This window comes from Phocoena phocoena, chromosome 19, assembly GCF_963924675.1.
Source record: "Phocoena phocoena chromosome 19, mPhoPho1.1, whole genome shotgun sequence".
Classification (NCBI taxonomy): domain Eukaryota; kingdom Metazoa; phylum Chordata; class Mammalia; order Artiodactyla; family Phocoenidae; genus Phocoena; species Phocoena phocoena.
This window is the reverse complement of record NC_089237.1, coordinates 194,901-212,053: the sequence shown is the minus strand read 5'-3', so window position 1 is coordinate 212,053 and position 17,153 is coordinate 194,901. Positions and strand designations below refer to the sequence as shown.

General features: G+C 35.2%; 1 protein-coding gene across 1 annotated transcript in view; it reads right to left on the bottom strand.

Annotated features, from left to right (window-relative positions):
* HELZ (helicase with zinc finger) overlaps positions 1–17,153 on the bottom strand; it is a 148,964-nt gene that overhangs the window by 95,560 nt on the left and 36,251 nt on the right. The window contains exons 6-12 of the mRNA XM_065896821.1: positions 16,074–16,198; positions 13,569–13,625; positions 9,858–9,909; positions 8,395–8,470; positions 6,137–6,335; positions 5,563–5,670; positions 4,208–4,505 (exon numbers count right to left, since the gene is read on the bottom strand). Of these exons, the coding sequence (XP_065752893.1) occupies positions 4,208–4,505; positions 5,563–5,670; positions 6,137–6,335; positions 8,395–8,470; positions 9,858–9,909; positions 13,569–13,625; positions 16,074–16,198 (915 nt within the window). The remainder of the gene's footprint in view (positions 1–4,207; positions 4,506–5,562; positions 5,671–6,136; positions 6,336–8,394; positions 8,471–9,857; positions 9,910–13,568; positions 13,626–16,073; positions 16,199–17,153) is intronic.

Genomic DNA, 17,153 nt, shown 5'->3' with positions numbered 1-17,153 from the left:
AACGTACGGGAAGAACTGTTACTATCAAAAATAGAATCCAAGGTTGCAATAACTAGTCTGACACAAGATTCGCTTCCCAACTTCCCTCACCCTTCTGATTACTGTGAATAGCAAATGCTCTCATTTCAGCCACATAGTTACTATTCTAATAAAGCATCCAAAGGGTTGGTTTGTTTTATCTTGAAGTATGTAGTACAGCAGACTTGAAAATTATCCTTAACAAACCCTGGACCGTGGATAAGAAGTTAGGAGAAAAACATGCAGTGTCCTACATACCCAGCACAAAGGCTGACACACAAGAAGCATGCAGTAAATGCGTTTCAAATGTGGGATTTATTAAAAACAGGTATATTTATCTAGGACTTAAAGAGAATGAGACGAAATGATTCCTAATTCCAAAATTGGATACAACACTCTTCCTTAGGAAACATTTTGGTCTGTGGCTTTACAAATCTTGACAGCCCAAATCAACAATAAAACAAAATCCCAAAGGAAACCCAAACTACGACTTCAGCTATCTATTTCAACATTGTTCCTTTCACTAAAAGAGCTACTCAGACGTAAGATGAACATCTCTTAGCTTATCCATGTTGTCTGTTCTCTTAATGAGGCTAATAAAAAGTTAAAACAGTAGAGTAACAACATAGGAGTACCTCACACTTTTTACATGCTTCTACTCAGTTACATTTATCTTTTATTGACAAATATACTATTTTTTGTTTGTTTGTTTGTTCTGTTTTTTTTCTTTTTGGCCACGCCATGCAGTATACGGGATCTTAGTTCCCCCAACCAGGGATTGAACCCGTGCCCCCTGCATTGGAAGCGTGGAGTCTTAACCACTGGACTGCCAGGGAAGCCCCTATTTTTTAAATCAATTTTTCTATTAATTTTCTGACCCCGTAATAGTAAACATTACGTATTTATATATATAAACATGTCCTTAATTTACCAACAACTTTGACAGCCAGAGATAATTTTTAAGACGTACTAACTTTTAATGTTAATTTTAACATACACTGCTAGACTAAAAGTAATGTGTAATAAATATCGTTTTCAAATTTAAATATAAGAACTAATTTCCAACATGTAGCTTCCAGATATTCAAAGCAGAATTCCAGATCAGTTTTGTCAAGCAAAAATCTTCTATGACTCAAATTGAGGTATAAAGTGTATAATGCAGTTTGTGTTCTAAGCAAGGGGGAAACTCACTAACTTCCTTCTTTTGTAAATGTCCTTTGCCACAAATTTGTGAGAAGCACATCTTTAATCCCCCCAAAATTTTTTTTAGTTCATATAGTGCCTTTTTCTGTACCTGAACCTCACCAACAAGGAAAAAAGAATGAAAAAAACTACATCAATTGTAAGAGTAGTAAAAATATCAAAGACAGAACTAAAAAAGAGCACAACAGGTCAGCTAATTTAATGACAAAAAAAGCCAATCAAATGTCATCTAGCTTGCCTAAACCTAGATTTAAGTTTTTCTCTTTATAATGTTCAAAATATCTTATCAAAAAAAATATATATATCTTATCAGAAAATACATTTTGTAGATTTTATATTGTTCTCTTGTAATATTTGTTTTTCCTATGTCCTTGAAAAACAAATTTCACTACGTGAAATTGTTTTAATGTTTCCAAATTAGTTCAAGAAAATGCTTGATTTTATTCAATAATTTTCCATAACATAATTAGAAGTAAGACCTTGTTTAAAGGAAAATAGGCAAAGATATCAAACTGTAAAAAGGTCACTAAGAAAAAGGATATAGTATTATAGAAAGGGGGGAGGGTATATAGTATTGGTCCCAAATGGGAGAACATCCCTGTCTGTATTAATTCCCACTACCATATCTGAATCGAATATAAATTTTACTATATTTTCAAACTGATATATCAGAAACATCAGAAATGAGACTCTTTATTTCTTCCAGTTACCAGTCTCAAAACATCATTCATCTTGGGACAACTTCTCTTGCCAAGATCTCTAAGTGCTGTTACCTCAATAACTTGGGTCTTCATCTCTGCTTTTCAGTCCCTTGGCTGCACCCTAGTCTTGGTCCTCACTAGAAAAACAAAAACACAAAAACAAAACAAAACAAAAAACCCTTCTCTCTTCCTTTTTTCTTTCTGTTTGCAAACCGGAAATTATCCTAATGATGGCTAATGATAACATCAGCAGCTACTATCTACTGAATGCCTGCTATGTGCCAGATGCTGTGCAAGGTTTAGTTCCAGTTCTCACGATAATCCTCTATGACAGATATTACTAGCCCCATTTACCAGAAGTTTCCACATGAAGCTCAGAGATGTTAAGTTCTCTGCCCAGGGTCATACAGGAATTAAGTAGAAAATCAGGATTTGAATCCAGTTCAATTTAACTCTGAAGTCTGTCCACTGCTCTGTTTCTCCAACTAGAAAAGTAGCACATAGCTGGGGCAAAAGTAGCCAAAGCACCCTCAATCTCTCAAGCCCATGAGGGTGCCCTGAAATCCTCCTCATTTTCTCTTTTTATTGCAGATATTTAATATTTTATACTATTAATTAAATAGGCTTTTATTAACTAGTACAGATTTTTGACAACAGTTACAAACTTATTTTTATGGGAAATGAGTCATGAGTTAAAAGCCACAATCTAAAAGCAAACTTTTAAAGTACAACCCACATGTAAGCCAAGAACATCCTTTTAGAATTATATTTGAGAGTAGGAGATGCATGTCAGTATCTCTATGATTTTAAATCTCCTTATGATTTAAGAAGGGTGCAATCCAGTAGTTCTTAAGTTCTAGTCTCTAAAAGCAACGTAATGGCGTAATAGTAAACAAACCACTGCATTCAAGAGAAATCCAGCCTGCGCTGTTTCTGAAAATAAAGTTTTATTGGAACAGTCACACCCATCCATTTACATATTGTCTATGGCAGCTTTCTCGCTATAATGCAGAGCTGAGTAATTGGAATAGAGATCATCTGCCCTGTAACACCTAAAATATTTACTATCTGGCCCTTTACAGAAAAAAATCTGCCAACTAACTGCTCTATTAGTAAATATAAATCAAGTATTTTTATTTCATCAACTACTGTATCTGTTTGGCTATGGGAATTAACATATTTTTATTCCAAAGAGTAGTAAAAAGATGACAAAAGCAGAACACAACAGAATAAAAACAGGTAAAAGGGATCAAAGTAAATGAGAAATATGGGTAAAATGAAGTATGGGTAATAATATGAGCACATATACAAGAAGGTAACACCTACTTGTTCAAATTTGGTACAAATGTTGCTTCAACCCTACTCACAGCTAAAGGTAAGGGGACAGAACCAGTTCCACCTGTTCGTTATGTCCAAAAAATAAAGTCCTAGCATTTACTCATGAAAAAAACTTCTAGGTTCTCATAAATGGGACACTGTGGACAGAATGAAAAACATCCTCCACAATACGCTTAGTTATAGCCAATATAATAGCAAGTTTCAGACAGCTCTGCTATACGAAGTGCCTGTTAAATAAATATTTAGTGCTCATGAAATAAAATAAAGCACCTATAAATCCAACCAAGAGCCAAAGAAATGTAGGCTAACATGCCCTTCCCTTATCCAGTTGGATCTTGGCATAAAATTTAGATTTAGGCAGTAACATGACAATTTACAAAGTAATTCACCATCTTCTGCAGGTGCCTGCATGTTAAAACCAGGGACCTCTTCCCAAGAACATGAAAGCAGATCCTATTAAAGGCACTTTGGTCTCTTTTATACTAGTAAAATCAAGTTATGAAAGCTTATTTTTAGGACTTTCCATTCAGAGATAACATACTAATATCAGCAAAGTTAATTGGACCATCAGTTGAACATGGAAATAGACACTGTAGGTGTCTATTACCATTGAAATTATATTCTACCCAAACTAATACTGAAAGGTTTTAACTGTGCTAAAATCATCAAATGAAGTTGGTAGACCAAAAGAGACCTGATCATCTACTTATACAAGTCTGGGGAACCTCAAAGCAAGCTTTGCCTGATGACTGTATGAAGTGACCAGGGCATAATGCAAACCATTCTAATCCCATTACACAGTAAATGAGTCAATAAACTTCGGATCTTTTTCTTTACTATTCCCTCCCTGTCCATGGTATATTTAGGGGCCAATACATATCTTTTAATGCGGCTGTTATAGTGCCTTTTAATACATCGTTATCAGGGGAAAAAAGTCTAAATTTTACCTTCTGTAGAAGCTGCATCAATCATTACTCTTTGCATGAGTACTGGTTCCAATCCAAAGTCGAAAACTATGGTTTGGCGAAATGTTCCAAATATTTCTGTGTTAAATGCTATCCCGACTTTATACACGTAATGATCTAATCCATTTTGGGCCATCTTTCCTCCTATCCATTCTTGACAGTTTTCTGGGACTTCTTGTGACACCTGGGTAGCACTATCTCCGGCAGATATTGCAACGATACTAAAATGAGGGCGATGAGCATCGTAAAGCAATGCTACCCGGTACAGCATTCTTGCAGGCTACAAGGAAGTTAGAATAATTTGTTGAGTACAAGGGGGTGAAAAATCCAGTTGTAATTGGGCTCTTCAATGAAAATACTGCCATAAGGGACTTTTACTTTCCCATGCTTCTAAGATACTATGTTAAAAATACAAGTTGTACTCATAAGCCATTTAAGAAAAAAAATCAGAATGGTTAAAAAAAATCAGTTGTTAAAATGATATGTTTATGATGTCAATTATACCTCAATAAGGCTGACAGTTTCAAAAATGATATATTTACGCTACATTACTAGCCTCCCTGCTCTTTCTGTGATACATTCATCTTTCACTGTGGCAAAAGCTTTCACCCTGTATCACCATCACCTCCAACTTTCCATACCCTTGGCCTAAAAAAGTTTTATCTAGCCTCAAGGAGGAAGTCTTCATAGGAGAGCAGTGACCTCTGAAGACACTGAATTGGGTTCAAGGCCAAAGCTAAACGTTCCCAGATTTTTCATCCCAAGATGCAGATGGTACAGTGGAAGAAACATCACAAAAAAGTACACAAAACTTTTCCACTGCATATATTCACAGAAATATTTTACGTTGCTTCATTCTTAAACTTTGAATATTATAATTCAGGATGGGAAGCACTGCAGAAAAATGTCTCATATTAAAAACCCGTTATTACAGAATTTGTGATTTCATTAAATCAAAATTAAAGACAAACTCATTGTTTGAATATCTTAGAACCACCAGATTAAACAATTCAATTTTTAAATAGTTAACTACAAGCCGTGAACCCCATCCTACGTTTTAAGTTTGGAAGACAACATGTCGAAGACCTCTTCACCAAATAAATAAATAAGCAAGTATCTAAACATCTACCAAGCTTTTATCTCAAAATCTAAGAAAAATCTGTACCCTTCATGATCAAAATACAGAAATATGCTTTATCACAATATAGAACCTACATAAAAATGTACTTAGAATAAAACATTTTCAATGCTCTTTCAACACACAGATTTAAAGGTCCAAAAAGCCTTTATGAAAATTGAAAGACATTTATATTCTTAAACTATCACAAAATTCATACCTTACAAGTGAGAGCAAAGGTCCATGTCTGGTGAGATTTTTTGGTGTTGACAGTAACGGACAGATCAGGATTATGCTCTACCTTTACTCCTTCTATACATTCACTAAGCTGAAAACAGAGAGCAACTAATGTTACGTTTTATTCCTAAAAACACAAACAAACACTTTTGGCATGGTAAATAAATGTTAACGGTAAAGATGCTGATGGGACTGTTTACAAAGCAAGGTATTTTATACATTAATTTTCAGTTATTTTTATAAGCACAAAATATAATAAAGCTAAAATAAGAGACATAAGAAAACTAACAACAACAACAAAAAAAAGGCAATAAAAACTCCCTGAATGAAGACAAATTAATATAATACCTGCAAAGTCTCCAAACAAATGGTTTAGTTCTGCTCTTTATTTTAGCAAATGGGTCTACTTTTGCTACTAAAAACACTTTATCAAGAATCAAGTGTTTCATATAGAGGATAGGGAAATAAACCAAGATACAGCACGAAACAAAGTCAAGACTCAAACAAGGGCACTGTTTAAAACAAACAAACAAAAAAATGCAGTTTATTTTCCTCACCACTTTCTCAGGAGATAATGAATTCATCCACTTTTCTATCAAGGTTTCCATGTAACTGCCTGAGAGCTGTTTATTCTCATTTTGCTGTTTCAATTTTATCAACCGTGAAGCATATCTTTTCTGCCATTCTGCTAGTTCTTCCTGGGAATGTGCTGAAGTACACTGGGCACCATACCTACAGATTCCTTGCTCTAAAAATCTAAGTAGAATAGGAAAGACTGTTTTATCATATACTTTGTTGGACCATTTAAAAGATAAACTTCCAGCATTTGCCCTCCGACTCTCCAATAACAAAAACAAAACTTCATCTCCTGAAAGGCCATATTTATCACATGTCTTGCACCGAAGAGGAAGAAGACGTTTAGGAAACATTTGTAACAGTTACTCAGAACAGCAACCCCCCCCCATGTTCACTGACCTCTTTCTCTGGAATAAGGGGATGACAAAGCAGAACATATTCATAACCGCCCCCCACCCACAGAAACTGGCATTGCAAAGGTAGCTTCCTTCATGATATAACAACTCTGTTAGACAATTCCTCTTAGAGCAGAATTTTTCTAAAGCAACACTGACATCAAGTGGATTAGTTCGTCAAGCACAGGTATGCCCTACTTCCCAAAATGATACAACCTAAAGAAAATTTTCCACATACTAGAAATTTTGTTCTGGAAAAAAAAAAAAAAAGTAATATGTCACTGAATTAACATTTCAAGGCTTCTACTTTTCACCTTCAAATGTAGTGCCTTCACTCTTCTCTACATTACTATTGCCTATATTTCATTGAAAATATTGGACTATATTAATTTGCTTGAAGTTTTAAATAAAGAATAAAAGTTTTATGTAAGAATCACAATTAATTCAATGGTCAGATTAAATTCTTCAATGGGTAAATTCATAAACGTTCATTTTAGAGGCTATAGGGTTAATATTTCTCAATTCTTATGACTCAGAAAATTCAACTGATAATTCAATGGTCAAAACAGATAACAATGCAAGACTTTGATCAGTAACTTTTTTAAGTTTTAAATACTCTATAAAATAATAGATCCAGCCAGTTTTTAAACATTCAAAAAAATAATAAAAGACCTTCTGCGAGAAAAAGTGAAAATCAAACTATAAATAGCAAATGGATAAAAGCGATGTTATGTTATAGATAATTTTTCAACTGGAAAAATATGAATAATAAGAAATACAAAATGAACCACAGCACAGTGTACATTATCAAGTGTTTCACCCTACTTGAAAAGACGAGTGTATTTAAAGCTTTTCTTGATGATACATAAAGTACTTGAACTTAAATTATGCTATTTATTAAGTTCTCTTATGCTTAAGACACATTTAAAATCATGCATTTGTTTCTCTTCAGTATGTCGCAATAAGCCAAATATTTCTTTGTCTTTCTATTGCTTTGCTTTAAATTATTTCCCTAAAAATTGAAGGTTTGATAGTCTCATCTGGACTATGAATTTTCTCATACTTCCTTTGCATAGGATCACATTCTACCTCTCCTACAACATTGATGCCACCAGGATTTTAAAAATTTACTACCTAGTTTCTTTATTTCGGCAATAAAATCAAACCTGACCTCTTGACTATTCAATCATCAAAGCTGCATATCAAACTTCCTTCATTATCAAAAGCAAGCTAGAGTAATTAGAACTTATATCTAAAAAACCAATAGTTTCTAGTTCTTATAAAAAGAACCTTTCTTAATGTAACTTTAATAATTCTTTCTACCTTAACATATAATTATTAAATTTTGAAAGGTTAGCCCTTCAAATATAAATTACTCATAAGTTCTATATAAGATTACGTGATAATAGATTTTCTTTTTTTTAGAAAAGTTATTAAAATAATTTAAGATTTCTTTATCTATTTTATGCTCCATTTCAGTTTAAATAAGGTAACTTCAATCACCATAATTTAGGTAAATTTCACATAAACAAGATCAGCAATTAAATTGAGTCATATTAGTCCAACTGGTATTACAGAAGTCTTAACAATCTCCATTTAGATCACTGTGGTTTATAATTAAAAGAAGGATCATCAATATGGTTTTGATTTTTATTGTTTAATGATAATGACCATTTTGGCTTCTGTTTCAAATTGAAAATAAACCGTTCTACTCAATTGTTATGCTTCTTCCTTCACATATTATCTTCTTTAAATCGGAATTACTACTTTTCAAAAAGTGAAGGAAAATTAACTATCCTTTGAATAAAGACATGTCATTGGTTTAAAAAAAAAATTCACGTTACCTTTTACACAAAGTATATTCCTCGCTGCTTGTGATTCCCCTAGGTGGTGGGCGGAAATGCCAACCATTACAAGATCCTAGAGAGTAATCAGGATATATAGTCTTATCATTTGAGGCTTGCTGATAATTCTGATATTTTAATGTGTAAGAAATACTATAAACCCTCCATACACATCATCTCAGATGATGTAAAAAGAACATGACATGCTTGCCTCTACCAAAAGAGCCATCTACCAATCAAACGAATTATAAATCACTTAGCCATATGAAACTTAGAAATCATTGAAGAAGCAGTTACACAGCAGCTAAGACAAATCAACGACCCTTACTCTACCCCAGCGACTGGCAGACATACTTCCAAGTGCAGTCTCCTGCCTGGCATCTAAAGGGGAGATGTGTTTGGCATGCTTGTCATTTCTTAAGTATGAGTCGTGTCTCTATTAGGAACTATTTCAGGAATGAGAAAATTATGGTATCCTGGAAGGAAATTTTGTAAAACAAATTCCAGTACTGCATATGGAGTGAGAAGAAGTTCCACATTACCATCCACGTTCCTTAGGGTCTGTCTGACACATGGCACTGAATAAAGTAATCTTTTTTTAATAATTGAAATAAAGTTCAAAAAGGTGAATTCTGAGATAAGAGCTAAAAAATAACATTAGTTTCCTTCTGAATACAATGAGTTTTAATGCACGTGGATAAAAGGTTCCAAATAAGCCAACGCAAACAAAGCGTCAGAGAGAACGGCTGAGCTCTAGAGGCTGAGTGAGCAGCGGTAAGTTTCCCAGGACCTTGCAGCCATTTTCTACTCCCTCACAAGTCACTGTGCTCCCCCGCCCCCAAAACACACTCTGCCCGGCTGAGCTTAAAGCTGTGTTTCACCCCTTCCTATCTGCGTGACTGGGAGAATTACCGAACCTTAATGAACATCAGTTTTATCACCTGTCAAAAAGATGAAGAAAGACTCTAAGAAGTCAGTACTCGTTTCTGTGAAAGCCACTACGTGGTAGACATCATTTAGCAAACGCTCAATGAATGCCAGTCTCTCTTCACCTTCCCCTGGCAGGAGAAGAGGAGAATCACAGACTTTCATTGTGGCAGAAACAACTCAGCTTACAGGTCAGCACTTCCAAAAAGTAGTAACTGTACTAGCCTGTGATAGAGAGAAAGGAGAAAAGACCTCCCTCTACAGATTGCTAAGAGCAGGGTTCATTCAAGTTCAGAGGAAAGAAGGTAAAATAGGTCACTTCCGGGGTTACCTCCCATCTCCGTACTCTATAACTCCATGACAGGGGCTAGTGAACAAACTGCTTCTATCCGCACTACTTCTTAAAATTACATCTTTATATTCTCTCCTGTACCTCCACTAACATGTAATCTAACTCAGAAATTTCCTCCCAATAATCAATAAAGAAGCAATGCTCAAAATCACAGCTACCAGAAGTTATGCAGTTTCGTACTTACCCTCTTCTAAGTCTTCCACGTGATATCCAGGGAGGACATTACCAGTTGCTGTCTGCAATTTTTCAAATGAAAGAAATTTTTATAATAAGAAATAACTAGTTGATGTTGAATTAAACTTGGAAATTTTAAATATTTTTTTAAAAAGCTTTAGATTGAATATTTAGAAATTTTAAATAAACATTAATATGCAAACGGTGTTTTTTGCTCTTTGCTCTAGTTTCCATATGTAAGTATGGAAAAGAAGTACTTCTGTGGTCCTCATTAAGGAAACTGATAGAGATTCCTTCCCTACATAAAAATTACCTGGGTGCAAGAGAAGTCTCAACCCCCAGCCCTGAACCCCGCGGAGCAGCGCCTTCCGTCCGTGTGCGGACTGCACCCTCCTCTGCGAACCCCACAGTGTGACCAGCTTCTCCTGCATCAAGTGCAGCAGCACCACCACTTCAGGACCTGGGAGCATATCCTGGCCGAGTCCCCCTCGCTGCTCTAGGATGAGACCTTCTCCCACAGTGGAGCCCATGGCTGGGGACCCACTCACCCTGACTTCCTGGCTTTCTCGACCCCTTGAATGCAGGTAAGACCTCCATCTGCCCCTTTGGCTATAACGTTACTCTAAGCTCCACACCCCCAATTTCAACTGAGCGCCAGCTAGAGAATAGTTAAGTGCCGCTTAACTATCCTATAGCATTTTACATGCTGGGTCACTGTCAGCCGTGCACAGACCCACTGTCGACAGCCTGCAACTGCCTTTCTGCATTCCTGCGCCTCAGAGGATCCGGCACATAATGAATGCTCAGTAAATCTGGATGCATGGGGGGATGGGTAGATGGATGGATGACCACCCATGCACTTCAAACACAGTATGTTTAAATAAAATTCATCAACTTTAACCCCAAATCTCATCTTCCTTCAGTGCTGCTTATCTCAAGTGAATGGATTCATCTTCCCCCAAAAGAGCCAGGCTGAAACCCTGAAAGTCAGACTCGGTCCTGCTCCGAGTATTCTCCAAATCTTTGCCCAACCAGGTCTAGAATGCCTCTCATGTCTGTCTCATACTCAACCCCCCCCCCCCCGCCACTATCCTAGGTAAGAGCATCATTACTACTTGTCTCATCTACCCCTGAAACAACTGACTGCCAACTTACTGTACCAAGTCACTCCTGGGTCTTTACTTAGCTGCCTCTATCCTAGAATACATAAGCTAACAAATAAATCAGGAGTAATTATTAACATTATAAGGACTCTATGCGCACCAAAAAGGTATATTAAAAGATCCTTTAAAATTCTATAAGCAAGATCTAAGCAGCATAGTCCCACACTAGCCCTTAAAATATGATTCTAACTACACAGAATTTATAAGAGCTAAAAATTCACTTCAAGTATAAATTGAAAGTATCTCCTCTAAACAAATTTATCAAAATAAATTTACCAAATATGTGAGAAAAAATGGGGAAAAAATGTTTTGGTGATGAAATGAAGCTTAAAGCATTTATAACTGTCAGAAGGGAAACATACGTGGTGTATTTCGTGAGTCAGCATCTACAACAATCTGCAAACAGGCAGAGTACGCATGTGCTGACACTGTAGTTCTCAGTCTGGTGGGGTGTGGTGAACAGCACATCCTCATCAGAAGAGCTGGTAAAAATAAGAAGCTCAAGCCTGGGCTGAATATTTGGCCACTGTGGCTTTTAGTTTCCTGGTATCGTGTTTAGTTTTGTTTTTTTAACACCCGTTTTATATGCTCAGACCCTAAGACAGAAGGGCAACATCAATCAGTTTGTGATCTTCAGTCTTTACTGAGACCTTCAGGGAAGGCAGCCGAAGTTCACACTGCTAAAATTCCTGTAAATTTACAATCAAATCTATTGATTGGATATTTGAAATTTTTCTAAAGAATATGTGTTGTTTTTCTTTTCATTAGTCAGCCTTTAGTTCCATGTCTTTATTCTAATCCACCAGCATTTACAGGTTAAACATCAGCTCAGCCCAATCTTTAAATAACAAATTGTTGCTATTTTTTAAATACGTCAGGTGCAATAATAAGTAAGGGTATCATTGTTTGTTAGCTTTTTCTAGATGGATTTTTTAATAGTACCAGTTCACTAACCAAAAATACTACTACTCTGGTTACACAGAAAAGAAATTATAAACAAAATTTAAGTCACTTATTCCAAAAGTACAGTCACAAAATGAGAGTCAAGTGATATTTGTGACCTTATACATAACAGGATTATAAATATTAAAAATAAAATTTTATAAATATTTGTGTATGATTATCAGATGTAAAGCTGCTAATTCAACTAAGGTAATAAAAGAGGAGAACAAGGCCCCAAATCATCTTATTTTATGTTCTCATTTTAAAAGTCTAAAACACTTATAATTGTCATATTTTACTTCTTAGAAATTAAAAGACTACATATATACCAGAAGGGAAATGGCTTTGAAGTTAATTAGAGCTTATTGATTTTCAGTTAATTCATAATAAGATAACATAAGACTAAGAAAATAACATTTTTTAAAAGGCTATATTTAATTGTAGCAAAACAAACAGTATCTTTATGCAGCTTATATAATTCACGATGACTATCTTCTTTGCTTACTTATTTGTTGGTATGAACTGCGATGTATGATTAGATTTGAAGTGGGAAAGTAATCTACAGGAGGTCAAGGTTTACACCTGGGGGCTCTTCTCATCCTCTTGGCCTGATGGGAGCACCCTTATCGCACTCTCCACGAGACCAGCACCTTCTCCATTCTCAACTCAGCTTAAGTGTCTCGTCCCCTCACCACCATGCCAGTTATTTTTCCATCACAGAAAGCTTATTCTTTCCCCATCACAGAAAGCTTATTCTTTTCCCTCATACCACTTACCTCAATGCAAATTATACCTATACTTGTTTAATTAATTTATGTATTTATTGCCTATCTCCTCCTCCCCAAGACTCTAACCTCCCAGACGACAAGGACCATGAGTGTCTTGTTCAGCGCTGTATCCTCAGCACCAAGCATAATACCTAGCACACAGTAGGTGCCACTTTTTAAATAAATAAGCCAATCAATCGATCACTTTACATGGGCTTCCATTTATGATAAAAACTGACAAAAATGGCTATTTTTAAAATGAGACATCTAAATAAAAATACTTTAAAAATAAATAAATAAATATACTTTTATATGCCTGTATGAGGAATACAAATTTGAGATTTACAAAGCCACGGGCCTTTTACATGCCACTGCTGTCCCCAGTCTTCAACTGCTTCACCAGAGCACATTTTTGTTCACCATTCACCCTGATACACATTATTTCCACCAGCTAAACTCACTCCCTAAAAAACCTCCTCAAATCACAGACTTCCATTAGTTACTTAAAAATACAGAAGGCTTGAGGAGTATCTCACTATTAAAAACAGAATTTTCTAATAGCCAGATGTAGTTAAAAACTAAAATTTCCCCATTATCTTTCCATTTATTGGCCAGAGACAGCTAACAAAAATTAGGGACAAAACAGAAGACCTGGGATGCAGAGGCACGCTGATAGGAAGCAAAGTTCCTAGGATGGGACCAAGCCTGGTTACAGAAAGTCTAAAGGTTGCAGTACCCCATCTTTAAAGCCTTGCTGATGCCCAGTGACTTTCCAAATTTCAATAAAGAACACGTACTAGCCAGACTGAGTTAAACTCTTCCCAAAGAGATCCACTGAAATAGTCTTACCTCCGTTTCTGTGAGAAGTATTTTTAGTCTTGTCAAATCTTTTGTTACCATCCCATTCTGAAACGGCAAATGAAAAATGGAAAAACCAAGTAGTGTATTAGTTCTTTACTATGGGGACTTACCTCTTCAGCTGTTTCTAAGGTTCATGTGTAAAAAGAAAACTCATCTCCCATCCTCATTACCATTACCATCATAGAGGTGATGATAAAGCTAACCACCTATGCGCACAGTAAAAAGATTAACAGGACAAAAGATACAGTGTGCCCTAAAACACTGTACTCACCTTGCCTAAGAATTTAAGATTAATTCAATAAAATATTCACAAAGGGTATCACTGAAGAGCAAGATAGAGTAAGTAAAGAAAAAAATAAACCTCAACTTTTTAAAACTCCTTTTTCCTAAAACTAATAGGCTAGATTTACAAAATGGTGAACTCAGTTACTTATGACTCAGATTCACATACAATGATCACACTACTTAAAGATGGTTCATTAACAAAGCTGTTGAAGGAAAATACATAAAACATTCACTCTTCTGAAATTCAAATTTCACTTGAGATTTGAAAGTAAATTGCTTCTTCCTAATTTTAAATTTAAAAATCTACAAACAATAAATGCTGGAGAAGGTGTGGAGAAAAGGGAACCCTCCTACACTGTTGGTGGAAATGTATGTTGATACAGCCACTATGCAGAACAGTATGGAGGTTCCTTAAAAAACTAAGAATAGAACTACCGTATGACCCACCAATCTCACTCCTGGGCATATACCCTGAGAAAACCATAATTCAGAAAGAGTCATGTACCACAATGTTAATTGCAGCACTGTTTACAACAGCCAGGTCATGGAAGCAACCTAAATGTCCATCAACAGATGAATGGATAAGGAAGATGTAGTACATATATACAACGGAATATTACTCTGACATTAAAAGGAATGAAACTGGGTCATTTGTAGAGATGTGGATGGACCTAGAGACTGTCATACAGAGTGAAGTGAGTCAGAAAGAGAAAAACAAATACCATATATTAATGCATATATGTGGAATCGAGAAAAGTGGTACAGACGAACCTATCTGCAAAGCAGAAATAGAGAACAAACGTATGAACACCAAGGGGGGAAAGGGGGGGTGGGATGAATTGGGAGATTAGGACTGACATGTATACACTGCTGTGTATGGAATAGATAACTAGTTGAGAGCCTGCTGTACAGCTCTGTGGTGACTACTACTCTATGCTCTGTGGTGACCTAGATGGGAGGGAAATCCAGAAGTTGGGGTCGGGGGAAATATGTGTGACTATTTCACGTTGCTGTACAGCAGAAACTAGCACAACACTGTGAAGCAATTATACCTCAATAAATTAAAAAATAATAAAATAAAATAAGTAAAAATCCAACAGGTAAAACTGTAATATGCTTAACTTATATAGAAGAGTTCCTTAAGGATAGAATTATCTAAATAATAAAGAAGAGAGCTATTCTTTATCATCTATTTAGAACTAAATACCCATACAATTTTGCTATATTAATAACACATCTTAGCTTTTATATTCATTCGTTAAAATGGTGACATCCAAAAATACTGTTAAACCAACTAAACAATTTACAGCAAAATAATTCCTTAGAAAATAACTAAATTACCCTCTGAGACGGGTCATTACATTGCACTCAACAATATACAAAGTACTTTCCTAATTTCCATTTTTTTTTTTTACCAAATATATATTTATTTGCAGTGAAAACACAACTTTGCTCCTGCTTTCCACAATTTATGTTAATTCAGAATAAAAGTATAGAGAATTCATGCTGTATAACAAAGTATACATATATTTTCTTGCTTTCACTGTTTTTCATTATGATTCCTGAAAAATATCAGCCAATCCTGTAACAGTTACCAACTGGTAAAAAAAAGTTATAATATCTCTTTTCTTCCAATTTCTATAGATTGCCAACTCTAAAGTACAAAAAAAGTAGTCTTTCAATTATCTCATCCAAAAACAAACAAAAACTCTCAAAAATTATATACTACATACAAACATTTATCCCAAAGTCTGAAAAGAATTAGGTAACTCCATCAGAGCAGTCATGAATATTAACTTACACATATGACATCTTCAGAAACAACAGTAATTATTACTTAGTTTAGATAAACTTAAGCATTTTATAAAATAAATTGTTGAATTTAAGAACCCTATAAGATCATATGTCCACAGGAGCATTTTAAAACTCAAAAATATTTCCAGGTTCTGTTAAATTATACCTTTAAAGAAAATCATTTAGTTATTCTATACTTTCAAAGCTTAAAAAAATCTCCAATTCTTATACATATTATCACAAACTACAAGAATCCAATGATTAAACATCAGTTTGTTGAAGAGAAATAAGCATCTCAAGATACTTACAAACTTTGATTTCTGACAGAACCTAGAGGAACGTAGGTAATACACCTAAGGAGTCAAATGGATGAATCCGTTTTCAGACATTCAAATTTAGAACTCATCAACATACCAGGGACTCTCCTGTCAGTGACTTGGCAAGAATGCTGGATACAAGTTGGAGCTTTCCTTTAAGCTGCATGCAGCAAAGTACTGCTTGAAAGGTACCATCTCCCTTGGCCAGTCCTTCTCCCAGCACTGTCATGAAAGAACAGCCATCATTAACCGCGTAACATTCGATACACATTTTTCTCAATTTTATTATTAGCACACTATCCCAAGCATGACTTCTTTCATACTAAAAGAATAACTATAACTACTAGAGGAAGGCAGTGATGTTTCAGTTCTGTCCATGACATGCATAAAGCCAAGAAAAAACGGGACAATCAACATACCTAACCTACTACAGCCTATAGTCAGGTAGGATCACCACAAAATCATGAGGAGAATTAATCTTACAGCTCTCCAGTGAAAATACCGTTCAACCTATGATTTCTGGGTAAATGAGGGCTTTTAAACTGCAGGCATGGAAATTCGCTGAATAAAGTTCCTGCATTTTTGACAAAGAGACCCAGTGCCGTTAAAATGCGTAAGAAAGAAACTGCAAACCTCAATATTTTGATATTCCTAAGTAATTAAGAATTAGCTTTTATCAAAACCAGCAAGATTAACTAAGAACCCAATGGTCAAATGGCCAGAGAAAATGCTACCCAATTTGTCTGCAAGGGTTTACTGACTTAATTTAATACAATCACAAGAACATATTTCTAACAATACAGAATATACTCATTTTTATGCCATGTCATTTGAGATGATTTCCCACAACTGCTAATGGTTCAACCAGTAAAACAATCTGTACCTTTCTCTTTACTGCTAAGTCCAAGATTCTATTTTTAGTTTATACACACTTCAGCTTCCTTTGCAAAAAGATAAGTTGCTGAAAGAAAATATTTTGGAAATTGCATTTTTTCTAATTATTTTCAAGGAAATGTTTTGTTTAAGTATCAATATAATATACTGCATTTAAAGTCCATTGGGTCCGTCCTTAATATATATATATATTTTTTTTTTTTTTTAATAAATGTAATTATTTTATTTATTTATTTTTGGCTGCGTTGGGTCTTCATTGCTGCCTGTGGGCTTTCTCTAGTTG